The sequence below is a fragment of the Penicillium cataractarum genome (genome assembly GCF_028827025.1).
Source record: "Penicillium cataractarum strain IBT 29864 chromosome Unknown utg000007l, whole genome shotgun sequence".
NCBI classification, from domain to species: domain Eukaryota; kingdom Fungi; phylum Ascomycota; class Eurotiomycetes; order Eurotiales; family Aspergillaceae; genus Penicillium; species Penicillium cataractarum.
This window is the reverse complement of record NW_026622743.1, coordinates 3,154,761-3,179,834: the sequence shown is the minus strand read 5'-3', so window position 1 is coordinate 3,179,834 and position 25,074 is coordinate 3,154,761. Positions and strand designations below refer to the sequence as shown.

Genomic DNA, 25,074 nt, shown 5'->3' with positions numbered 1-25,074 from the left:
AAATGCAACCCCGTCACCTTTCCCCCGTTTTTCTCTCTTCATCGTCGACCACTATCAGGCATTCCACCGCCCTGTAGACCAGGTAACCCGCCAAATCCAGGCGGCATGTTCATATTCGGGGGCATTGGGAATCCCTGAGACGCAAGTTGTTTTTGCAACTGCGCCAGATCCATATTCATCGGCGGAGCATTGCCCATGCCGGGAATCATTGGGAACCCAGGGATTGGTTGGTTTTGTGGGGGTAGTGATTGTGGCGGAGGAGCTTGAGATGACATAATGGCGGCCAACCGGCCAGGGTCCATCCCGGCCATACCAGGTAGCCCCGGTGGAGGAGGCGGTTGAGCACCGCCAATGCCAGGAAGGAACCCAGCGCCCTCGGGCTGGGGTGTGCCACCCGCTTGGATGCCGGGCAATGTAGGCGCACCGGGTCGTCGCTGATCGACAAGACTCTCGGCCTCGTCCTGCATCTCTTGTTCCTCTTCTTCACGCATCTGTCTACGGCCGAATCCGCGACTCCAGGTGCCCTGGGCTTCGGCCGCCTCTTCGCCGATATGGAATCGATCCTTCATGTAACTAGTCTCTCCGGGTCTAGCCCGAGACCAGAATCGAGTAAAGTTATCCTTGGATCCAGATGCAAGAATGTGGCCTAGTGGATGCCAGTCCAGAGACCAAATCGTAGCGCCGTGAGCGTATTGTACCCGGTGGGCAGGGAAAATTACCTGCGGGGGTGTATTGGCCGGGTCGGGGCTGTCGTATGGTGCCACGGTAGGGACATGGCCAGCGGGCAGGTTAGGCTCGTCCAGCAAGTAGTGGTACAGAGAGCCGTCCTCAGCTCCAGTAGAGATCAAGTTGCTGTGAATGGGATGCCACGTCAAAGAAGACACGGGCTTCTCATGTCCACGTAGAATGCAAATATCCCGCATCATGCGCAAATCGAATACCCGCGCGGTCTGATCCCGCGACGAAGTGGCAAGCAGGTTATTATTTACACGGGAGAATCGCGTCGAGGTGACGGTGTTCTTGTGACTGTGGAGCGTGGTCAGACACCTTGCCGTCCGTGGATCCCAGAATTTGACCTGGTGATCCTTTGAACCCGAGACCAGCAGTCCCTTTGTCGGATGCCAATCGCATGACTTGACGTCCCAGTTGTGGCCGGAGAGAACGGTGTCGCAGGTTCGGGATGTGAAATCGAAGATCTTGAGCGTTGTGTCGTCGGAGGCAGAGAGGAATTTGGTATCGCTTGGTGCCCAGGCCAAATCTCGGACTGCGTCGTGGTGAGCATCGTCGATCGTTTCGACGTTGTTGAAGTTTGGTCGCCAGTATTTGATGTCGCCTCTTTGTCCGCCCGAGATCAACCATTCGTGGCTGTGAGACCAGGCGAGAGATGTGACACCCGCTTGGACTTGATCGTAATGCGCCTGTTTTCGTCAGCTAGTACTCATTTATTCAATCACCGCCATCTACTCCGTATCACGTACATCCATCACCGTCTCAAAATTAAACGCCGTTCCATTCCAAAGCATAAACTCTCCCGTGTGTCCACCCGTCAACAACCGTCTGCCTTCGGGCGTCCACCGTACCACAACGATAGGTTTCTTCGACTTTCCAATCGACTGATGCAAATGCCGTACAGGTATCGTGTCGGCTGGGGAATAAGTTCGCGCCATGGGTGGAAGCATCTGTAATAAATGCGAACGTCAGTCTCTGCCAGGACAATCCAACGAGCGCCGAGCCAGGGCACACTCCTCACGCGACACACTCACATCTACCGTGAAGCTGGCACTCGGGCGCTCCATCTCCATGCGGTGCTCGCCGCGGTATCGAGGTCGTCGCGTCCGCATCCATTGTACCATCGACGAGCCATAGTCCGTAACCAATCCTGTGAGCACATCAAGTCAGTCAAGTCCGTCGCATCGGATGAAACCACTCTCAAAGAAAGTGGAGACTGCATTCAGTGCATCATCATAAACATACTTGGCCGACGAGGCCCAACAGGACCGTCAAAATTCTTTGTAAACCTCCCCGGGGCATCGCCCCCATGCTCATCGTAGTAGGCCATTTGGGGGTGGACCTATTTTTGTGAATGTTTCGGGTCGCCTGGTGGGGTTGGGGGTGGGAGAGGAAAGCTGCGCAATCAATGCATGAAGAAAAAGAGAGTAATCGGAGCGATTAGCGTTCAGAAGAGCCGGTTCAGCGCATTATCATTGGAGAAGATGAAAGCGTTGGGAGGAGAAGGTCGGAGCTTTTGCAGGTGGCCGGGGGCCCTTGAGGAGCTCTCGGAGGCGGTGATTGGGCCGTTTTTATCGGCTGCCGTTAATGGCGGTACAGTACCTTCTTCATCTCTTCCTTTTACTCCCAGGCTCATGGTGAATTCTTGATTCTACCATAACTTGGTTGAATCTAGGACTCATTTAAGTAAAGGGTGCTCTGGAATCTCCTCTCCCTCTTTTGTCTATCATGTTGATCACAAACTAAGAACGTTGCATCGCTTTACTCTGGGACTTTTGTGCTTGGCGCATTGCTCCCGGTTCGCCCGCTAGAGCCTCGAACTAGCTTTCCCCTCCGCCCTAGCTAGATCTCGACCACTCTGGCCAGCTTCTGGTTTTTTCCTTCTTAAACAATTTTCTAACAGCTTCAAACTCAAGCCTCATCGAGGTTGTTGACCATGGCCTCGCAGACAGGGGCCGTGACCACTGCTCATGAGCACTCCAGTGCTCAGGCAAATGGCATCACCGAGAACCATCAAGTCGACGCCTCGGCGTCCGATCCCGCGCCCGCGCCCATTGGCAAGAAACGTCATAGCAAATACCGTCATGTCGCAGCCTACCATGCACAGCTACGACACTCGAGTCTCAGTCGAGATGCAGAGGTTACTCCCAGCTTTCTTGGATTCAGGAACCTGATGGTTCTGGTACTTGGTAGGGATCGAAGCTTCCCGTTGAACTGGAAATTAGCATGTGATAACTGATACGGCGGGGCAGTGGCCATGAATCTTCGATTGATCATTGAAAATTTCATGAAAGTGCGTTCTCGCTAAACGACTTAATCCCTGTCTTGAAAAGGAACTGTCAAGCGGCTCCTAACTATTGTAATCTTTATAGTACGGCGTCCTGATCTGCATCAAATGTCATGACTACCGCAAGCAGGACATCGTACTCGGATCTATCCTGTTCGCCCTCGTGCCATGTCACCTTTTCCTGGCCTATGCTATCGAGCTCTCTGCAGCAGGTGCCGCAAAGCAGACCGTTGGCCAGCAAAAGAAGAGTGCTGAGGAAAAAGAGCGTGACCAGCAGCGCTTCCGCTCTACCTGGCGCTACACGGCTCTACTACACACCTTGAACGCGACCATATGCCTAGCCCTGACCAGCTTCGTAGTGTACTTTTATATTCACCACCCAGGTATCGGGACTCTCTGCCAGTTGCACGCGATCATCGTGTGGCTCAAGAATTGCTCCTATGCATTCACCAACCGTGATCTCCGCCTCGCCTTCCTCAATCCATCCGCCGACCCCGGTCTGCCCGAGATCTACGCGACATGCCCTTATCCCCGGAACGTGACGCTCAAGAACCTTGCGTATTTCTGGATGGCCCCGACTCTAGTCTACCAACCCGTCTACCCACGCACCGCCTCAATCCGTTGGTCCTTTGTCGCGAAGCGGTTGGCAGAGTTCGTCGGACTGGCAGTATTCATCTGGCTTCTCTCGGCACAGTATGCCGCCCCCGTACTGCGCAATTCCATTGATAAAATCGCCGTCATGGATATTGCTTCTATCCTGGAGCGCGTCATGAAACTCTCCACCATCTCGCTGATCATCTGGTTGGCCGGATTCTTCGCCCTCTTCCAGGCTCTGCTGAATGCCCTGGCGGAAGTGATGCAATTCGGGGACCGTGAGTTCTATACCGATTGGTGGAATAGCTCCAGTCTGGGTGTGTACTGGCGGTCGTGGAACCGGCCGGTTTATCTGTTCATGAAGCGGCATGTGTACTCGCCGCTCGTTGGCCGAGGCTGGAGTCCGCTGGCTGCAAGCGGTATGGTCTTTTCACTGTCTGCTATCCTGCACGAAATGTTGGTGGGTATTCCCACTCATAACTTTATTGGTAAGAGTATTCCCCCGCTAGCATTGTATTCCCCAGATGAGAGACTAATTAAGATTAGGTGTTGCTTTCTTCGGTATGATGTTCCAATTGCCCCTCATTGCTCTTACGGCGCCGTTGGAGAAGATGCGCGGTCCGCAGGGTAAGACGATTGGTAACTGTATCTTCTGGGTGAGTTTCTGTCTGGTTGGACAGCCACTGGGAGCACTGCTGTACTTCTTTGCATGGCAAGCCAAGTACGGCAGTGTTAGTCGCATGCGCGTCTAAGCCGTGTGTTGGTCCTGTGCTGGACGATCCCCGTTGCGGACAACGAGAGTATGGGGAGATGTCCCGGGCGAGGAGGCTGAATCAGTCAGCGTTGAGAATAACCTTGGGTGGTACCACTGTTGATCATTTGAGCTAGACTTTTGCATTTATTATTGATCTGTTCTGTTTTATTTTCACGGACTCTTAGAAATGGATCTGGTTTGTTGGATACTTCCTGGAGAATACGAATGTACCAAGTCAACGGGCCGATAGGGTTCCGTGATATATCCCGTCCCCACACCTTCGGAGGCACACATTGCACCGCATGTACCTAAATCAATGACATGACGTAGGCATATTGGCGCCTTCGTACTACTTCTGCCCTAGTTACGGGGCTGTGATTATGTGGGGACCAATCTTGAGAGATCAAATCTAGCTATTCTTGGGAAGCCGAGCTGTCAAGATGGCTGTCGGAGCAGGACCAGTAGTGGATACTCGGAAGAAAGGAGATACTATAAACCCGCATGTATTAGTCATTATTATGCCCATCCAAATTGCCAGAAAGGGGCTACATAGCAATTCAGACCTGTTGAAACCCGATTGGTGCACCTAGATGAGCTCAGCAACCCAATTCCGATAGTTATGAGCCCGATTCGCCAGTGAGAAGGGTAGATTCGTCGATTTCGAGACTATACGCCGATGATTGCGGTAGTCCACACACACATACGATCTATCTCACCTTGCCCCTGAACTTCCTATCGCAGTGTACACCGCTGAGAACCGATCGATATGGAGTCAACAGTGATCTCCGCCATGAAGGGCGAAAAGCTGAAAGACCCTCTGCAATAGAGGAACTGGTTCGCACGAATTAAGCTGTATGCACGCCAGAAAAGGGTGTGGGACCTCATTGACCCCCATACCGAAGAAGGTTACCTCGAGGAACCAATCAGAAGACCTCGAAGACCTCAATATCCAGAAGATGGTAACGAATCGGCGAAGAGAGAGTGGAGAGACCGCATAGATATCTATAAACTAGACCTAAGCGAATGGGAATAACAGAGCAAGAGCCTAGACGCTGTTAACGAGTGGATCATCACCAATTTGGATCCAATTCACCATACTTCCATGCTAAATTACCAAACTCCGTACGAAAGGCTTATATATCTCCATACTCGATTCGGAAGAGCCACAGCCGCAGAAGAAGACGTGCGTACGCAGTAGAAGCGAGTGTCTGCATTACCACCAAGGAAAGGTGCAGATATCGACCAGTGGATCAACGAATAGGATTCACTAAGAGAGCAGGGTGTCAGCCTAGACCTGCCAGAAATAAAGAACGCCAATAAGGATTTCCTTCGTGCGGTCAAGGATCTACTTCCTATGTGGTGGCAATCCAAATTCGAGGCAATTATATTGCATCAAGAAGAGTGGGATACTCGCGATTTAATTGAAAATTTTAGAGGAACCTATCGTGAGATACATCCACAGAGATCGACCGTTAGTACGATCTCAAAAGCTTCTTTCTCAACACTGCAAGGATTCGAAGAAGCAAAGCAAGAAGATCAACAGCAAGCGCAAGCGCTACAACCGCAGCAACCACGATCCTTACCACCGATTCCAAAGCGCTAGTGCCCATGTAGTAACAAGGCCCATAAACTATGGGACTGCTAGATCATCAACCGAGAGGCTTTCCCAGACAAACCTATACTGAGATAGAAGGTCAAACGTGTCGAGGAACGTCTTTCGAAAGATAAAGCGTGGAAGACCTGGATAGATAAGATGGTCAAGGATCATAATGAGAAGAACGGGGTCAACAATACCAAGACGGCCAATTCAACGCAGCTCTAGGGCTCGTACTTCACTAGTTTTCCAATCGAGCAGGTATACCAAAGCGTGAAAGCTACAGGAGGATCTAGTGATGATACTCGCAAGCGATAGTTCCTAGATACCGCATCATTAGTGTATGTGTGTAACCAAAGGGACCTATTCACCAAATTCACTCCGAAGGCAGACAACCTAAGGACCGGAGACTCGTCTACCGCTATGGAAGGAATCGGAAGTGCCATCATGACTGGGATAGGACCCGACGGGTCTATTAGGCCGATTCAGCTAAGCAACGTCGTGTATTCGCCCGGATTCCATGCCAATTTAATGTCTTATGCAGCGCTGAAAGAGAAGGGTGTTCGATGGGACGAGGACAACGAGTGTATTAAGGATTCTGCTAGAGAACCGATCGTCAACATACGTCTCATCAAACCGCTAAAGATATAGGGATTCGATCAACCAAACCAATCTGTACCGGACACTACTGCACATACGTATGCAGTAGGGACCTCGACCTCGAGGACCTCGGTAAAACCACTGGTTGCAGAAGCTTCAGCAGACCGCTAGCACCGACGACTAGCCCACGTATCTAAACGTGTGGTTAAGAAGGCTACTAAGATGGTGGATGGTATCCAAATCAACGAAGATCTGCCAGATTCGTCACAAGAAGAAGAGGAAAGGGAACTCTGCCAGATATGCAACCTTGCAAGCGCACCACGCCAGATCTCAAGACGACCTATCGGTCGTAGTTTCGGGAAATACGGTCGAATCCACTTCGATTTAGTGCAGTTTCCGCCTGGGTATAATGGCCACCAATAGATGACCCATTTCTATATGGAAGGTATCAGATTCCACTGGTTGTACACGCATAAACGGAAATATGAGTGCAGAGAAGCTATTCGGAGGTTTATAGCCCTTATCAAGAACTGGTGGAATCTACCAATCAAGGCATTTCACTATGATAACGAATTGTCTGCGGGTACAGAAGCTAAACGCTTCCTAAGCCACGAAGGGATCGTCGTCTCACAGATTATCCCATATCATTCGGAACAGAACGGGCCTACAGAGCGTTCAGGAGGTGTCATCTTGACGAAATCGAGACATCTACATATCGAGAGTAAACTGCCGAAGGAACTCTGGCCAGAGATGGTTAGTACCGCAGCATGGATTTTGAACCGAATCCCTACCTACCTAAAGGACGAGAACCGCTAGATTGTACCGTGGGATGAAGCACGACAGGATTTCGGCAGCGAAAGGATGAAGAAGGCTAACCTTACTAATCTTCGCGTATATAGCTCGTTGACCTACTACCGAATTCGAAAGATCCCACGCCTACAGAAGATCTCTCCCCGCGCAGAGGTTAGATTCTTGGTTGGATACGTCGCTTCGAATATCTAGAAGGTCTAGTTTCCATCGAGAGGAAAGGTCGAGGTTATACGAGATACACGCTTCGATGAATCGAGAAGATAGAGACCTAATATACAGTACTAGCAAGAAATCGCATTACCTACGCCTGAACCGACGATCTTAACCGACGAAGAGCACCTAGATATCCTACGCGAGGACCTCGGGATACCTGAAGAGCCGTCAACAAACCGAAATACAGAGGAGGATCGGCAGCAAGATCATGACGAAGCTCATCAGGAAGACCCTCTAGTGTCTAGGGTTAAAGAAGGGGATCCTACAGAAGCTACCGCTGAACCTCAGGGGGTGGTTACACTCATTACCCCGGAACCTAACGAGAGAGACCGCCTACAGGCAGATCAGGGTCACCAGACTAAGACCTTACCAGGCTCATTTCCAATCGAAGAGCCTCCAATTTTGCCTCCGAGTCCCGCCGGAGATCAAAGTACCACTGCGTCTCCTACTACAGCTAGTCAGGGGGTGGACAACCAGCCAATATCCCAGGCTACCAACTAGAGATCTTATCTTAATGAAGACCAGCCGCCAGAGCCGGAGATACCGCTTGAATCTCTCACGGAAGAGAGTACCCAAGAAGAAGAAGATTCGCTTTCTGATAGCGAGCAGCAACTACACACTAAGCTACACACACGAAGAAGCGATAGAATCGACACTGCCAATATCCTCGAGGGTAGCAGAAGAAGAAGACCGAGGGTAAACCCTAACTACCACGCATACGCCACTATCCAACCAGCCGTCGAAAACGAACCACCTGAATTGCTTCGCACGTTCGCAGCAGCGTTATACACCGAGAAGCCGATTCAACGCCACAGAGACGATCTACCACCAGTACCTGATGGGTGGAGAGAGATGATGAAGCATCCAATAGCAGAGGGTTTCCTAGCTACATGCGCGAAAGAGATACGATCTCTACAAGAGAAATCAACCTTTACCGCCATAAATCGACCGAGAGATATTTCGAAGCAGATCCTACCACTCCGATAGGTCTTTGCATATAAATTCGACCAGGACGGTTACCTCCAGAAGCTCAAAGCGCGAATCTGCGTGCGAGGTGACCTCGAAACGATATCCCCAGAGGATAAGAGGGCGGTTACACTTGCAGCAAGGTCTGCAAGGATGATCTTTGCACTGGTCGCAGCGTTTAACCTCGATCTCCGCCAGAGAGATGCAGTTACAGCGTTCTTGAATAGTAAACTGCCTACCGAGACCTACACAAGAATGCCAGAAGGATTCGATAGACCAGGGATGTGTTGGAAGCTACAGCGTGCGCTATATGGATTGCGCATCTCACCAAAGCTATGGCAACAAGAAGCATCTCGAGTACTCGAGAAACTAGGTCTCACACCAATACCAGAAGACCCCTGTGTCTTCGTTTCACACGGAATCATCGTCTTCTTCTATGTTGACGATATCCTCATTGCCAATCACCCATCAGTGCGCGAGAAAGCTAAGCAGCTAGAAAAGGATCTCGAGGCACACTGGGAACTCACAGACCATGGGGAAGCTGAATGGTTCTTAAACATTCGAATCATCCGTGACCGCAGAGAATATAAGCTTTGGTTATGCCAGGATGCCTATATCAGCAGTATGGCAGCCCGATACAATCTAACAGACCGTCCGCCGGTCTACACACCGTTACCAGTGGAAGAAATGAAGCCATACGATGGCACTGCGACACCTGCCGAGATCAAATTGTACCAAGGAAAGGTTGGCTCAGTGCAGTATCCAACCACGATTACCAGACCAGATACAGCGAAAGCAGCTGCAAAGCTATCGCAATTTCTTCGAAATCCAAGTCCACAGCACCAACGAGCGGTTGATAGAGTGATCTGCTATCTATACACCACACGGTACTTAGCACTGCAGTATGGGGATAAAGGAGATATAGAATCAGTTGAGCTAGCAAGCGATGCATCCTTCGCTGACAATCAAGATCGCAGAAGCTCTGCAGGGTATATCTGCCAGGTTTATGGCGGACCAGTGGATTGGAAGGCTACCAAGCAACCCACGGTTACCACGTCAACCACCGAAGCCGAATTGCTTGGATTATCTGATGCAGGAAGATCTCTCCTATGGTGGATGAGGTTTCTCGACCGAATCTCATTCAAACCAAGCCACCCAATCACATTAAGATGTGATAATCAGCAGACAGTCAACCTGTTGACCTCGGAGCATGCCAAAATCGATACAAAGCTTCGTCACGTCGATATCCATGGGCACTGGCTAAGACAAGAGATTAGAGAAGGTCGAATCACAATCAAATGGGTACCTACTGCCAAGATGGCAGCAGATGGGCTCACAAAGATCCTGCCACGCCAGAAACATGAGGATTTTATCAAGATCTTGCGCATGCAGGATATACAGCACCTAATTGAGGTTTGAGGTGTAATTGAGAGAAAAGAGAGAGCTTTTAGATGGTGTTCAGCGCTCATCTCGATTGAATTCAACACTGGCGAAGCTATTCAACACTCGCTAAGCGCTGAGGGGGTGTGTCGGAGCAGGACCAGTAGTGGATACTCGGAAGAAAGGAGATACTATAAACCCGCATGTATTAGTCATTATTATGCCCATCCAAATTGCCAGAAAGGGGCTACATAGCAATTCAGACCTGTTGAAACCCGATTGGTGCACCTAGATGAGCTCAGCAACCCAATTCCGATAATGGCTCGAAGCCCCGTTTGTAGGGCAGGAGTAGGCATCTAAAGCACAAAATTGAAAGGACACGTAGAAACCGACCAATGGTAATGAATTCCCCCGCATAAGAATGTTTACATAAAAATTACTAGATCAAATTCTAAACAATATCCATGTGCGGAATTGGAATAGTAATCAGAAAATCCCAGCTACCATCGAATCGCATGGCAGCAAGGGGAACTCGGCATTTCTGTGGCGGCGGCTCGGATGGATTCATTTGTCCGGCCGGATCTTCCAGCTTCCACCTTGATGAACACGTCCACGTTTGCCACTGTATAAAGAGAGGGGAACGCGCCATCGGTGGCAATTATTTGCCAATTTCTATTCCATACAATCATCCCTCTTTGACTTCTCTGAAGTACAATTCCAGTCATCATGGTCCAGATTACTATCCCCGAGAACTACGGGTGAGTATTACCCCTGTCATCCCGTTAATCTTCCAATCATTGTACCCCAATCATCCTGTTATGCAGGTACCCCCAGTCCCAGCAACTTAATAGTAATACCTCGTCTTTCTTTTCTGCATTTCCACTGACAAGTCCTCCAGCGCCGCCGTTGCCGTCGCCCTGGGTGTCATCCCCGTCCTGGGCTTCATCCACGGAACTATCACCACCACCTTGCGCAAAGGCGCCAAGGTCCCCTACCCGCACTGCTACGCTACCGTTGAGCAATGCAAGGAGAACGTAAGTAAAACCCCAGCTAAGCTCTGCGTAACTACCCTCTAACCTCTCTTCTGCTTTCACAGGCCAAGGCTGAGCAATTCAACTGCGCCCAACGTGCCCACGCCAACTTCCTGGAGAATGCCTCCCAGACTATGCTCTTCACCCTCGTCGCGGGCCTGAAGTACCCCCAGCTCGCCGCGGGTATCAGTGCCGTTTGGGTCGTTCTCCGCTCGCTATACCTGTACGGGTATGTGTACTCGGGTAAGCCCCAGGGCAAGGGCCGTATGTTGGGTGGAACCTTCTGGTTTGCGCAGGCTGCTTTGTGGGGATTGAGTGTGTTTGGTGTGGCTAGGGATTTCATTTCTTTCTAGATGGGGCCTTATGATTTTGGTCCGGTCTAATGTATCTGTATCTTCAAATTTGTGATACTTAATGAATGTTCTTTATGGGTTATTATTGATTGTTCTGGATTACGAGACCACCAGCCACAGTGTTCTGGGGTTGTGGCTGCTGCTCCACTGTGGCGCAGTTCAAAAAAAGTTCCCGCCGTCGAGGTTGCGAGATGCTTCATCTTTTTATTTTGACTTCTTCGAGAATTGTGATCAATTGAGGTCTTAGGGTTGTGCAGCTGAGATTTACGCAACTGTTCCCAGACACTATTACTACTCAGAATTTCTTCCCCTGATCTCTGATCTACAACCCCTCCTCTCGACTATCTACTCCCCCGCCAACCCCGCCATCATGTCGTCCAAGTCGCAATTGACCTACGCCGTCCGCGCCGAGAGCCACCCCAACCCCCTGGCCCGCCGACTCTTCCAAGTTGCTGAAGCCAAGAAGAGCAACGTCACTGTCTCCGCCGATGTGACCACCACCAAGGAGCTCCTGGACCTCGCCGACCGTACGTTATCACAAGCACCACCCTCCAAACCCAGACTAACACTGTACCCTCCACAGGCCTGGGCCCCTACATCGCCGTGATCAAAACCCACATCGACATCCTCTCCGACTTCAGCGAAGAAACAATCACCGGCCTCAAAGCCCTCGCCACCAAACACAACTTCCTCATCTTCGAAGACCGCAAATTCATCGACATCGGCAACACTGTCCAAAAGCAATACCACAACGGCACCCTCCGCATCTCCGAATGGTCCCACATCATCAACTGCTCCGTCCTGCCAGGTGAAGGCATCGTCGAAGCCCTCGCCCAAACCGCCCAGGCCCCAGACTTCCCCTACGGAAGCGACCGCGGCCTCCTCATCCTCGCTGAGATGACCTCCAAGGGCTCCCTCGCCACGGGAGCGTATACCTCCGCCTCGGTGGACTATGCGCGCAAGTACCCCAGCTTTGTGCTGGGCTTTGTGTCGACAAGGGCGCTTGGTGAGGTGGAGAGCACTGTTGCTCCGGCCGAGGGTGAGGACTTTGTTGTTTTCACGACGGGTGTGAATCTTTCGTCTAAGGGGGATAAGTTGGGGCAGCAGTATCAGACGCCGCAGTCGGCTATTGGTCGTGGTGCGGACTTTATTATTGCTGGTCGTGGTATTTATGCTGCGCCTGATCCGGTTGAGGCTGCTAAGCAGTATCAGCAGCAGGGTTGGGAGGCGTATCTGGCTCGTGTGGGTGGCCAGTAGGGGGTGCACACTACGGAAGCATTGAGTTCGAGTTGGTATGATTTATGCATAAAAAATATAGAATTGATCGTGAAGTATGACCTCTACCATATATCTCTGTCCACTAAAAACACAACCACGTGATATGACAAGCGTATCGGAACTGGGTTGCTGAGCTCATCTAGTGCACCAATCGGATTTCAACAGGTCTGAATTGCAAAGAAGCCCCTAGCTGGCAATTTGGTGGGCAATACAATGACTAATACATGCGGATCTATAACTAGTAATTCCTTCTTCCGAGTACCCACTTCTGGTCCTGCTCCGACAAAGCGGAATATCAGATCAGGTGATCGGCGTTATGCCCAACTTTCTTTCATTGAATGTTTAGCGAGTCCATAGAATGACTGTCAAGACTACGGATGCATCACAAGGATTCCAAAATCAAGCGCCAAGCCCTAGTCTCCCCAAGCACCACGCCAAGACCTTCCTCTCCACGATTTTCCCTGCCTAGCACAACTCTGACTAACCTCACTAACCAGTCCATAGCTCAAACGATGCGACCCTGAAAGAGACTGCTAACCCATTCCACCACTAGCCCATTCGCCAGCCAACATGGAAGCGGACTTGGTCCCTGCCAAGCCGGTAGCACGTGGGGCGCAGATTGCACGCACCGACAAGCGAGGGTCCTTTCAGCCTCATTTGAGGGTCTGGGTTGAACGGGTGTTCGATCAGGGGATCTCCGATGTGTTCGATCAGGGGATCTCCGATGGTAGTTAATTGGCAGTTCTGTGATTATTAGTGGTTGTTGGATTTCGTAGTGGATTTCTCCTTGTCGTTGAGTTCCGATTCTCCGGAGCGAGGGTTTAGCTTATAAGAAGGTCATAGATTCCTCTTGCACTTATAGCCTGCCCTCCTTTCGCTACTATTCACATCCCACTCAGCTATAGGGTCTGCCCATCCCATAACCTGCCAAAATGACAACCATAGCAGTAGTCAACGACGCATCCTGGACCTTCCACAACTACGGCCCCCTAACAACAACATTCACACCTGCCCCATCCTGCTCCGGTACATCCCTCATCAACTTCGGTAGCATTACCAAGGACAATTTCTTCACTCTAGAGTACAGCGTGCAATGCAAAACGACCGCCTGGCCAGACTGCGCACCCCCTTCGACGGTCACTGACGGTCACACCCTCTCCAACGACATCTCCATCGGACGATGATGAAGACCCGTGGACTTCTTCCGTGGGAAACTATTATTCCCCGGGTTTGTATTTTCCGTCGGGGTGGGAGACGGTTGGAGTGGCTGGACGAGATGGCGATAAGGCTTATACGACGTCCGGAGCGATGAATTACGGGAGTAGTCACTGGATACCGGACTTTGATTATATGCCCACGTTGCTGGCGAAGAATTTGAAGCCTAGCGAGACGGTGGCATTGTGTTGTCCCAGGTACGTGATGAGCTTGACCTCCTTCGCATCCTATACTCTACATTCTACTTGTTATATAGGCGGTGCTAATTCGATCACAGTGGCTTCACAGCCAATCCCCTCGGCGACTGTTTCACCACAGCGCCCTCATACATACCTACATCGATATGCCAGGTGTTCGATGACCCTAACCGTTCCACTGTCAAGTCGACGTCAGTGTACACAACGGACGGGACCAAGATCAAGACGGTCGTTACTAGCACGACGACTATCCACAGCATGTCAACGCGGTCTATGGGGATTCTTGGTGGCGAAACGTTTATCCAGTATTATACGCCTATTATCTCTGTTTCGGCTGTGACCTTGATTCATCATGAGTCTGATGTTGGTGCTACTGCTACGGGCTCGAGCAGTGGAGCCGCAACTGGGACAGGACAGACGACGGGGTCTACGGGTGCGGCTGCTTCGACGTCAAATGCGGCTGTGAGATTGGGGTCGAGGATGTCGAGCTGGAATGGAGTTGGTGCTGTTTTGAGCGTTTCGCTTGCTGCGGCGGAGTTGGGGGCGGCTATCATTTTGCCTTTCTGAGACCTTGTGCTTGTTTTATACTCAGTGGTGGTATCTAAATTATGAGAAGACTTGTATTATTGACCGTGACTGGCCTTGTACTATCCATGATGAAAATGAGGGAGATAGTGTATAGCTTAGGAGCCTTGATAATCGATAACCGAAAAGAGGAGTGACTTGTACCTATAGTGTTTATCTCGTATAAACTAGATCTACGAGAAGACTATGCCGATTTTAAAACGGATGCGGTACTTCTGTTTAGCGCCAATGGTGATATCACCCCGATATGGAAGGTCATAAGAACTTAATGTACGGTATTGCCAATTGGATGAGCGCACTACGGTTAGTGTTGGAAGATACGATGTATGATCGCGGAACTTGCCCGCGATTTGGAGAACAAGTTTCGGAATTTGGAGATTGACACTTTAATCTTTGAGCTCGGGGGTTTGACACGGGCGCAAAAGTATAAATGGTTGCCACGGAGCACAGCAGAAAGCTTGCTCGTATGCTTTCTAGGCATTACTCGTCTAACCTGGCGATAAACAGTACATTGTTCTCCACAACTATGAGCAGAGTAGTCCTACCATAGTTAATGGTGCCATACGGTACTTTTGTACCTTTTGGACAAAGACGGAAAGTCGATAAGAGAAACATCCGAAAGATAGCAAATCTAAACTTATCAGATAGTCAACGGAGCATGCTTATACTCCTTGACTCCGACGGTGACAAGAGGGGCCGCCCTTGGCATGGTTACACGGTGGATTCGGGCTGATAAGAGTTATGCACGGACAAGCCCATCTCCCAGCCCCAAGCAGCCACATCGCCAACGACCACCATACAGCGAGATTCCAGAAATCAATCCAGTACTTTGCCATCGCATCGGCAACATCCCACGGAGCTACATTTAGCTTCCGAACCACACCTCTCCAAGCCGCGCAGGTGCGCACCTCTCCGACCCCCGAGATACCAAAGCACCTCCTCACCTGGACACAGTTAGTCTTTCCCCACCACCGGCTAACGAGTCCACTCGATAAGAGGCATTCGGTCGACGCTGCCGATCTCTCCTCTTTCCCCCTCCCGCGCCGACCAATGACTGTCCGCAGCTGCGAATAGACCTTAACCCCAGATATTTTCTAACTTGATATCCGGCTTATCGTGGGGGGAGATCCACCGAGGCTTGATAGGAGGAGACTGCCATCAAGTCGAGGAGATAACGCCGCGGTATGATGCATTAAGCGTATGACGGAAATCGCGGACCGCGAGTGAGCTGTGCTGCCTGCCTGTTTCACTTATTTACTATCGCCGTCCGCATTCTTGATTCCCCTCCATTCAAACTGGCTGCATTGAGCTGCGCAGTGCTTGTATTGGTATCGGCTTTGCTTTGCGCTTCTATCCTTTCTTTCTATTCTATATTCTGTTATTTTCTCTACCTGCCTCTTGAATTATTATCAACCCGCCCTCTCCTCTTGCGTCTGTCCATCATGGCTGAGGAAGAGAAAGTGACCGGGACATCCTCGGCCATCGATGTCGAAACCGCCAAACATGTCGACCCAACGCTCGAGAAACATGCGCACGATGCAGACGAGGCTATGAAGGTCTTTGAGGATATGCATGGCGAAGCGATCGAGCTAGACGAGGCGACGAATCGCCGCCTGCTGCGTACCATTGACTGGCATATGATGCCGATTATGTGCTTTGTCTATGGGATGAATTATCTTGATAGTACGTAGCACGTCACCGAGTTCCTTGTCCTTGTCTAGTCCAAATTGGCTGGATTATCCACCAAGAGACGGAAGCTTGGTTTGTGCTACGCTCGGATATTAACTTGATTCCTTGTGTGCAGAGACGACCCTCTCGTATGCGAGTGTCATGGGACTAAAGGAGGATTTACATCTCAAAGGTGACGAGTATCAATGGCTGGGAAGTTTGTTCTATTTCGGTGCGTATCGGAGATAGTCCTTGTGGCGACGAGGTATATAAGTACCTCTTGCATGGGTCTGACTGACAACGGGGCCATAGGATATCTGGCATGGGAGTACCCAACCAACCGCCTGCTGCAGCGGTTGCCATTGGGCAAATACTCTGCCGCGTGTATCATTACCTGGGGTCTGATCCTGAGCTGCTTCGCCGGTGTCAAGAGCTACGCTGGAGCCATTGCGATCCGTCTGTTCCTCGGCGTATTCGAGGCTGCAGTTACGCCGGGCTTTGCCCTGATCACCTCTCAGGTACGTTTTGTCCTCGCGTATATCCAGTGTCCCAACGATAAAAGGTCTTACTGATTGGATCTGCAGTGGTACACGAAGAGAGAGCAAGGCTCCCGTGTCAACGTCTGGTTCAGCTTCAACGGCGTCGGCCAAATCCTCGGCGGCGTGGTCGCCTACGGAATCGCGATCGGCACCGAGAAACACGGCTCCTCGATCGCATCGTGGAAGATTGTCTTCCTATTCACCGGCGTCCTGACCATAATACTGGGCGTGATCTTCTACTGGATTGTACCGGATAACCAGCTCAATGCGCGCTGGCTGAAGAAAGAGGACCGGGTGCTGGCCGTGGCACGAGTCCGCGTTAACCAGCAGGGTATCGGTAACAAGCACTTTAAGATGTACCAGGTCAAGGAAGCGTTATTGGACCCGATGACCTGGGCATTCTTTTTCTATGCGCTGATTGCCGATATCCCCAATGGTGGTATCACCAACTTTTTCAGTCAATTGGTACGTTCTTGACCTAGCCGAGTGAAAGGCTGTTGCTGATCAGCGATGGTTGTAGATTACCAGTTTCGGATTCACCAAGGAGGAGAGTCTTATCCTGGGTGTCCCTGGTGGCGCGGTCGAAGTCATCGCCCTCGTGCTGAACGGGTATATGGGCCACAGGACGAACCAGCGACTGCTGTGCAGTCTGGGTGGTCTCGTCTCTGCACTGGTTGGCATTATCCTCATTGTAGCACTCCCCCAGTCAAATAACGTCGGTCGTCTGATCGGATACTACATGACGCAAGCAAGCCCGACAGCCTTTGTCGCGCTGCTGTCGATGATCTCGTCCAATGTGGCCGGATACACGAAGAAAACGACCGTGGCAGCGCTGTACCTGATCGGATACTGCGTGGGCAACATTATCGGTGAGTCAAATACTAAAGACCTAGATCCCCCTCTCCTCCTAGTCCCCACCTTGAATAGAGTCCTGTCAGTGCCAACACGCAAGAAGACGGTGTGCGAACTGCGGAGAAGCAACACCATCAATCAAGCCTTGGAGACTTCTTGGCCAGCCAATCTTGGCAGTCTGCCTCCACAAGGCGGGAATTTCATTTTGCAAGGACCAGTCAACTGACGTGTTTGCCGACGGGCAGGACCGCAAAGCTTCCGCCCGAAGGATGCCCCCCGCTACGTCCCCGCCGAGATTACGATTATCGTGTGTCTGGCCATTTGCCTGTGCATCATGGTGTTCATCTGGTGGTGGTACCGGAAGGAGAACGCACGGAAATTGGAGCTTCAAGGACGACCGGATTATGTCCGGCTAGAGAATCAAGAGTGAGTCACTATTACTTTCATTGATTTGAATCATAACCTGCTTGTTATGGTTCTGCTTTTTGTGGGCGCGCTAACTCGACCGGACCGGTAGGTGGCTTGATTTGACGGATCGGGAGAACCCCGATTTTACGTATGCGCTGTGAAGTCCGGCTTCGGTGGCGATAGTTTTGGTGGTGTTTTTTTGGGGGGGGTTCTTGCCCTACCGGAGCTCCATTTAACTAAGTTAACTAAAGTTGCTGGCGCGGGATGGAATACGGGATTTTTTTAATTAAATGCCTCTTGAAGTTTTAAATGACAGTGCTATAGCCGGGTCTGGACTGGGCGAGTTCAAGACATACTATATTCTCTCTCCTGTAAATGACTTCTCAACACGCCTGATTCTATTTCAACTCCGACAGCATATGGCTCCTGCTCCCGTTTAACTTTGGCATATACTTTCTCAACCGTCGTTCCTGGCAACGTGCTACTCCGGTTCCTGCTTCTGCAAGGGTCCTTCTCCTTAAAGGTTGACCTTGATCCAGTTCGCATTCTTAGTAGTTAGTCCCCACTAGGCAAACCAGGACTGTAGGCTATACTCTGTACTATCCAAGTAGATCTACCTACGCAACACTTGCTACCCTCCACGCTAAAACCTCCCCGATCAGAGATTTCAATAGTTTGGCCACAGTATCCCGACTCGCGCACAAACCCCGTCCCACGTTTTCAGGATTTGTGATGTTGGTGGGGTGTGGACAGTGACACTCGTACTGAGTGGGGGGTTCCTTGTCTTGGCAGCTTGGAGGGGTCAACCAGGCGACCAAGTAAACTACTGCGAGTGCTAACTACCTTGGGGAAAGGGATCCAACGGGGAAAAAAAAGAAAACCAGGAGCAAATGACAAGAGGCAGAGTTGAAAGAGGGTCCACGACTGGCGGTGCAGAGCGCCTGCTGTAACCCTATCGGGTATATCGTTTGCATGTACTCCGTGGCTGGTCATTGTACGTACACTGTGTACAGCATGTAGCTTGGATGTACATGTACCTCCCCGACTTCAAGGATTATTTGCATTTCTGCCTTGCTGGAAAAGCGGCAAAAGAGGGACGATCGTGGCCGCTGTCACGGACAGAATCGGGTGGACTCTATTGGTGTAGAGAGTAGGCAGCCCAATAATAACTAAGCGCCTAGGCTTGAAATAAACCCTTGGCCCCTGCAGGTTGGCGCCACGGTGCCCACTGCAAGGGCGTTTGGACGAGAGAAGTGGTGGATGAAAGGGCAGGTCGATCCAGACCGTGGAATGTAGGTCGGAGGGAACTAGTGAATGTAGGTTAGTGAGGGACTCCATAGGACATACAGTTGTAGCCAGGAGATAATATACTCCGACTGTAGCGGGTTTTAGAAGGTTCCCCTTTTGGGGTACTTTGGGGAGAAATCCAGAGTGGAGGCAAAGTAAAGTGCCCCCACTTGCTCCGCTAAAAAAGACAGTCCGTGAGGAGCGGTGTAGCTCGAAAAGAATTCAAAAGAGCGGTCCATCGCCTGCATTTATGGATGATTGTTTTGGGTTGGTAGCAAGTATACATCCTGGTGCTGGTATATACCCTCCTTTTCTCTGGCATGTACTTCTGACGTTTCCATCGCCCTGCTGAGAAGCATCAACCTCGGCTTTCCTAGCGAACTGGTCAACATCCCAAACGATGGGATCGTCCATCTCGTGGCCATCTAGCAGCCTATCCGAGTCTTGGGACTAAAAGAAGGTTCTCGTGTGGAATTTACTTTGAGTGCTGATGGCGTCCGTCACATGTCGTGGTGATCTTCACATGGCCGGTGCCGGTGCACTACCAGGGTCAGCCCTGCCCTGTTTGGACATCCTCACCCTAAAATGTCCCTCTCAGACGACCGTCACTGAACTCACGGACTTTCCTAATATCTCTCGCTCTCCTTCCACCGTCTCCATCGACTCCCAGTCCACCGAGAAATGTGTCTCCCCGACCGACTCGGCCATCTCGTCCGAACCTCCTTCTCCCACGATGGAGACCCCTAGGAGGAAGAAGATAGAGCCATCTACCTCGAGAAGCCCAGATTCACCTACTCGCTCGGCGGGCCCGCGAGCAGCATCCTCAAGACCTTCATCCGCGGCAAACTCGATTCATCACTCCCGTTCCAACTCGCGGAGTACTGCTCGATCTCGCCCGCCGAGTCGACACAATTCTTTCCATTCACCTCGACGGCCCCCTAACGCGAGTATCGTGCCAGTCCCCTCGTCTCGACCAAACCTGCTCGACAAACGAGAGTCTCTTCTGGCACTGCACCGCGAGTCATGTCGTCTCTTCCAAGATCAAGATCATCAGCAACAACAACAACCATCATTATCCAAATACTCCACCGACGAGCCCCGCCCTTCATTACACCGCGCTCGCTCCACATCCTATAGATCCAGACGAGACGCCCGCACCTCTTCCGAGAACGACTACTCAGCCCCCTCATCGCCCATCAGCTCTTCACATTCCACAAGACGCTTCGACTCTGAACACCGCGGCTCCGTGAGCTCGACTACCACAACCCCACATTTCCTCCAACATAGAGACCGCTCAAACACCATGCCCACCAACAATAGCCAACCTCATAACCACGGTCACGGCTACAGTCCCTCCGCTTCCTCCATACACGTCCCGGCGACAGTGATGGAGTGGACATCCCCTTCAACACGGCGGGCCGAGTACGAAAAGATCGACCGTGCCAGCCGTGGCGTGCGAGGTTTATGGCGCCGCGTTGCACCGCGCTGGTGTCAAAGCCGAGACTCACGAACGCCCTTTTTCGAAGAGGGGAAGAACGCTCGTGAGGGGAGTGTACGTCGTTTCCGGATGGATTTACCGGATGAGGAAGAAAGTGAGCACAGGTCGAAGCCATTGGAGTTTTGGGATAAACGTCGTGCTTGTCGGCGGTCGAAGACGTCACCTTGAGCTTTTGCAGGGACAGGCCGTTGGCGTTGGTGTTGGTCTTGTGGGAGTTGAGTTGACCTCTTGACGACTTCGATATCGTTTTTTATTCATTTCTTGCGTGTGCAGTGCTGGTACTGCCTTTTGCTGAGATACCCCCTCCTCCCTTCTCTCCATTCTACCCCCCATTCTTATACCCTTACACCCCTACTCCTTTACATACCCATACAGTGTCCAACTCCCAGAACCGGACTTGCACCTACGTATTTATATGACCTCCTACGCACTGACGATCACCCCATACAGTATATTGCATTTGCATTTGCATTGCGCGTGGCCTGCATCTTCTCGCCTGACTTGTTTTTCGTCCTGTCGAATCCTACTGACATCCACATTCGCCTCCTGTTCCTATCCAGGGATAAGGACCCTATTATTTCCTTCACTGTCAATGTTTCCTCATGCACGGGCTCTAATATGTCCTCTCGAGGATCCGTAAGCCTGTCTATCCATTATTATTTCTTCTTTTCCTTTCCATTATCATTATCTTTGTCTCTTGCCGTTGCGCTTCTGCATTGTTGCTTGCATAGCTTTTATTTCTATCGAGACTGAGATACCCATATGCTAATCGAGAATAATTGTACATACGTACTGGGAGAAATGTGCCATGAACTGGTAGAAGTGACTCTGACTAGTTTCTTAAGAATACCGACTGTGGATTCTGGTAATAGTACTTATCTTTGTCGTTGAGCAGACTTCGGCCTATGAATCGGACAATATGTACAGGTATCCCTTACGGAGCTGGATGTCGTTACTGTCCACTTGTCCGGATTCGCTCCTTGGGGTCATTAGCTTCCCTTCTCGGACAGATGTGACTTGAAGACTTCGGCTTGTGGCTATCTAGTGAATTTCAATCCCCAAAAATCTCGAAATGCATACTGACTTATCAAACTGATCCAGAATAAAAAGCGGGGTCTTCGCTTTGCTTGATTCTTGGTCTCAATCCGGTTAGGCTAAGTTGTGGTATCTCGTCGGATATCCCGACCGAGCTCCGTCAAGACTCAAGACCCTTTCCAGAAAAAAGCTTCTTGAGAATCTTTCTATTTCTCCATGCTAGAAAGAAAAAAAAAACCTCTTTCTCTCGGAAGTTCAGTCCCAATCGGTTCGCCCTCCCGATGGCGAATCTTCCACTAAAATGGCAGCGCGTGGACCCAGCGAGCCAAGCATCGACGATATCTTGGCGCCGCGGCATGGCCATACTCTTTGTCAATGTCGAGTCTTGCTCTCCCTTTATCAGGTCAACGTCATGAGTGAACAACATCCTAACATCCTGAGCGGGAAGTATCACAATCGCGTGGCTTCATTGGGTGTCAACCCATGTGCAGCATGGTCGGGATGTTTCTCACGTTACATTGTCGTTGATTCGCCATCGTTCGTAGCGATAACGCAAAATGCAGTGATAGTCCAATCCCAACTTGATCTATTTGCAATTTGCTCCACTTGGTAGATATGCGCCTGCCGTGTTGGGGGTGTCTTGAGATGTCGGTGGTCGAGGGTTGATGGTTTGTAAAGGCGAAAATTGACGACATCCGTGTTTTGCGCGACCCGGGGACCCCCGCTGGTGTGTAACTGTAACCTCGTGGCTCGTGCTGTTAGGGTCAGGGTCTGGGACTTATTAAAGTCGAGGGTCTCGCTACTATCGGGGGGTTTTTTCTGTTCGACTGTCGTGTCACGGATCTTCTTTCGAACCACCAGCTCTACGTGGCTGACGTTATGGGTTAGTTGACTTAGATCCTTGGTCATATTCCCGTCTAGGTCGGATCACCCATACTGATATACAATCTAGCAATCCCAACAGAAGAAAAGACTGTTATCACGGAAGTAGCGGGATCTCGACAACCCTCGGGTTCGATCGACACGGTCGAGGATCCAGCTCTTGTTGCATCTGACGAGAAAAAGTTGGAGGCAGTCGACCTTGAGGTCTTAACGGACTCCTCTGATGATGAGTACCAGTTTCCGACCGAGGAAGAGAGCCAGACACTTCGCAAGGTTCCTGGAAACTTGCCCTTGGTTGCATTTGCTCTCTGCTTAGTGGAATTTGCCGAGCGCGCATCCTATTATGGTGCTAAGACGGTGTTTTCCAACTTTGTTGAGTTTCCATTGCCCAAAGGTATGTAACTCCGTTTTGTTGCTGTGCTAGCACCTAAATTTCAAGCGAATCAAGTTGAAAGGAGTACTAACTTGTTGTTCATAGGCGGCAATGGAGCTGGTGCGCCCCCTCGACACACGCAAGAAACCGCCGGCGCTTTGGGAATGGGCCTCCAAGCAGCATCTGGCCTAACCCTTCTCTTTATTTTCCTTTCCTATGTCATCCCAATCTTCGGCGGTTGGTGGGCTGATGTCCATGTTGGCCGGTACAAGGCAATTATCGTGGGCGTAGCGATTTGCGGCGTTGCACACGTCATTCAGGTCTTCGGTGCTATTCCATCAGTTCTCCAAAAGGGTGCATCAAACGCGGCCCCACCATTTGTTATCGGAATGATTCTGCTGGCGTTTGGTGCAGGAATTTTTAAGCCAAACATCGCACCCACGATCCTGGACCAGAATCGCCAGAAGAAGGCTTATATCAAGACTCTTAAATCTGGAGAGCGGGTCATCGTTGATCCTGAGTCGACTACTACTCGCACCATGCTTATCTTCTATGGCTTCGTCAATGTCGGTGCTTTCTTTATGCTGGCTACTACTTACTCTGAGAAGTATGTTGGTTTCTGGTTGTCGTTCCTATTGGCTGGAATCATTTATTTCTTGCTTCCTATTCTTCTGTTTGCGGTTTACAAGAAGACATATAAGCAGCCACCGGCCGGAAACTCTGAACTTTCCCGAGCTTTCAAGATTTCGAAGGCCGCGCTGCGTCAGAACAAGTTCCGAGTCTGGCGTAAGGACTTTTGGGAGGCTGCGAAGCCTGCTAATCTGCGGGAGAAGGGGATCGTTGTGGACTGGACAGATAACAATGTTAGAGATGTATCAAGGGCAGTCAGTAAGTTTTCTTCTCTCACATATTTTCATCGCTCGTTTTATGATGGAGTGCTGACCCATTTGCTCAGGCGCATGCGATATTTTCTGGTTCTACCCCATCTGGAACATGAACGATGGCGGCATTGGTTCGGTATCATCAAATCAGGGAGCTTCTATGGTGACCAACGGCGCGCCCAACGATGTTCTCAACAACTTCAACGCGCTGACTATCATCTTCGTGGTCCCCATAATGACCTACGTGGTATATCCAGCCCTCCAACGACGCAACATCAGATTCGGCCCCATCAGCCGCATCACCTTTGGTTTCTTCTTAGCAACGCTCGCCGGGCTCGCCGGAACACTCGTCCAATGGCGCGTCTACGAGCTCTCACCCTGTGGCTACTATGCCTCGACATGCGACGAAGTCGCCCCTATCAGTATCTGGTGGCAACTGGCGAACACCATTCTCAGCGCACTGAGCGAAATCTTCGCGAACGTGACTGCTTACGAAGTCGCCTATGCGCGATCTCCCGAGGGTATGAGAGGACTGGTTATGGCGATCTTCCTCTTTATGAATGCGTTGTCGAGTGCGATTGGCGAGATTTTGCTTCCTGCGACGAAGGACCCGTGGTTGATGTGGATTTGGGGGGCGCCGACCGTTGCGCTTGCGCTGCAGACGGTGATTTTCTGGTTCAGGTTTAAGCATTTGAATGATGAGAGTTATTATGTTACTTCGGTGGAGAATGCGTCTTCTGTTGAGGATGGGGGAAGAAGGCTGGAGTGGCTGTTTGATAAGTCTGATGTACTGTGTTTTTCAGGGGCGAATGCTTGGCTTGAAGCTTGGTATTGCTTAGTTGTGTGAGCTCGCATCTTTATAACACCTCCGCCAGAGTTGGGTGTTGGGCAATCGAATTGTGGAATTCAGCCTCCTGATCAAGGTTTGTTTGTGATTCTTGAGTTGCATCCATGTTATTCCATTGTATCTTCTAAATACTTACATGCCCTTTGTCTTCATAAAGTCCAACTGAAGTAATAGTTCTAGCCCTGGCGTTAAATAGAAGTATCACGAGATAGCATAGT

General features: G+C 50.7%; 8 protein-coding genes across 8 annotated transcripts; 7 read left to right on the top strand and 1 right to left on the bottom strand.

Annotated features, from left to right (window-relative positions):
- Positions 1 to 38: 38 nt before the first annotated feature.
- On the bottom strand, positions 39 to 2,059 carry N7496_008686 (WD40 repeat domain-containing protein; the record flags this gene model as incomplete). The annotated part of the gene is made up of 4 exons (XM_056701605.1): positions 39 to 1,418; positions 1,479 to 1,679; positions 1,764 to 1,879; positions 1,975 to 2,059. 4 exons carry the CDS (start codon positions 2,057 to 2,059, stop codon positions 39 to 41), a joined length of 1,782 nt encoding a protein of 593 aa, XP_056553668.1.
- A 606-nt stretch (positions 2,060 to 2,665) lies between these two features.
- N7496_008685 (putative diacylglycerol O-acyltransferase (DgaT)) lies at positions 2,666 to 4,362 on the top strand (the record flags this gene model as incomplete). The annotated part of the gene is made up of 4 exons (XM_056701604.1): positions 2,666 to 2,918; positions 2,982 to 3,022; positions 3,102 to 4,098; positions 4,157 to 4,362. The coding sequence occupies 4 exons, from the start codon at positions 2,666 to 2,668 to the stop codon at positions 4,360 to 4,362; spliced, it is 1,497 nt and encodes a 498-aa protein (XP_056553667.1).
- A 6,291-nt stretch (positions 4,363 to 10,653) lies between these two features.
- Positions 10,654 to 11,311, top strand: N7496_008684 (MAPEG family protein; the record flags this gene model as incomplete). The annotated part of the gene is made up of 3 exons (XM_056701603.1): positions 10,654 to 10,685; positions 10,826 to 10,961; positions 11,024 to 11,311. 3 exons carry the CDS (start codon positions 10,654 to 10,656, stop codon positions 11,309 to 11,311), a joined length of 456 nt encoding a protein of 151 aa, XP_056553666.1.
- Positions 11,312 to 11,681: 370 nt separating this feature from the next.
- On the top strand, positions 11,682 to 12,568 carry pyrG (orotidine-5'-phosphate decarboxylase pyrG; the record flags this gene model as incomplete). Its single annotated transcript, XM_056701602.1, has 2 exons — positions 11,682 to 11,838; positions 11,895 to 12,568. The coding sequence occupies 2 exons, from the start codon at positions 11,682 to 11,684 to the stop codon at positions 12,566 to 12,568; spliced, it is 831 nt and encodes a 276-aa protein (XP_056553665.1).
- Positions 12,569 to 13,521: 953 nt separating this feature from the next.
- N7496_008682 (uncharacterized protein) lies at positions 13,522 to 14,568 on the top strand (the record flags this gene model as incomplete). The annotated part of the gene is made up of 3 exons (XM_056701601.1): positions 13,522 to 13,615; positions 13,677 to 14,001; positions 14,082 to 14,568. The coding sequence occupies 3 exons, from the start codon at positions 13,522 to 13,524 to the stop codon at positions 14,566 to 14,568; spliced, it is 906 nt and encodes a 301-aa protein (XP_056553664.1).
- Positions 14,569 to 16,028: 1,460 nt separating this feature from the next.
- N7496_008681 (allantoate permease family MFS transporter) lies at positions 16,029 to 18,214 on the top strand (the record flags this gene model as incomplete). Its single annotated transcript, XM_056701600.1, has 7 exons — positions 16,029 to 16,269; positions 16,391 to 16,486; positions 16,567 to 16,772; positions 16,839 to 17,258; positions 17,314 to 17,662; positions 17,891 to 18,071; positions 18,163 to 18,214. The coding sequence occupies 7 exons, from the start codon at positions 16,029 to 16,031 to the stop codon at positions 18,212 to 18,214; spliced, it is 1,545 nt and encodes a 514-aa protein (XP_056553663.1).
- A 1,616-nt stretch (positions 18,215 to 19,830) lies between these two features.
- On the top strand, positions 19,831 to 21,006 carry N7496_008680 (uncharacterized protein; the record flags this gene model as incomplete). The annotated part of the gene is made up of 1 exon (XM_056701599.1): positions 19,831 to 21,006. One exon carries the CDS (start codon positions 19,831 to 19,833, stop codon positions 21,004 to 21,006), a length of 1,176 nt encoding a protein of 391 aa, XP_056553662.1.
- Positions 21,007 to 22,752: 1,746 nt separating this feature from the next.
- On the top strand, positions 22,753 to 24,848 carry N7496_008679 (putative MFS peptide transporter; the record flags this gene model as incomplete). The annotated part of the gene is made up of 5 exons (XM_056701598.1): positions 22,753 to 22,756; positions 22,826 to 23,149; positions 23,234 to 24,016; positions 24,084 to 24,748; positions 24,813 to 24,848. The coding sequence occupies 5 exons, from the start codon at positions 22,753 to 22,755 to the stop codon at positions 24,846 to 24,848; spliced, it is 1,812 nt and encodes a 603-aa protein (XP_056553661.1).
- Between the last annotated feature and the right edge of the window lie 226 nt (positions 24,849 to 25,074).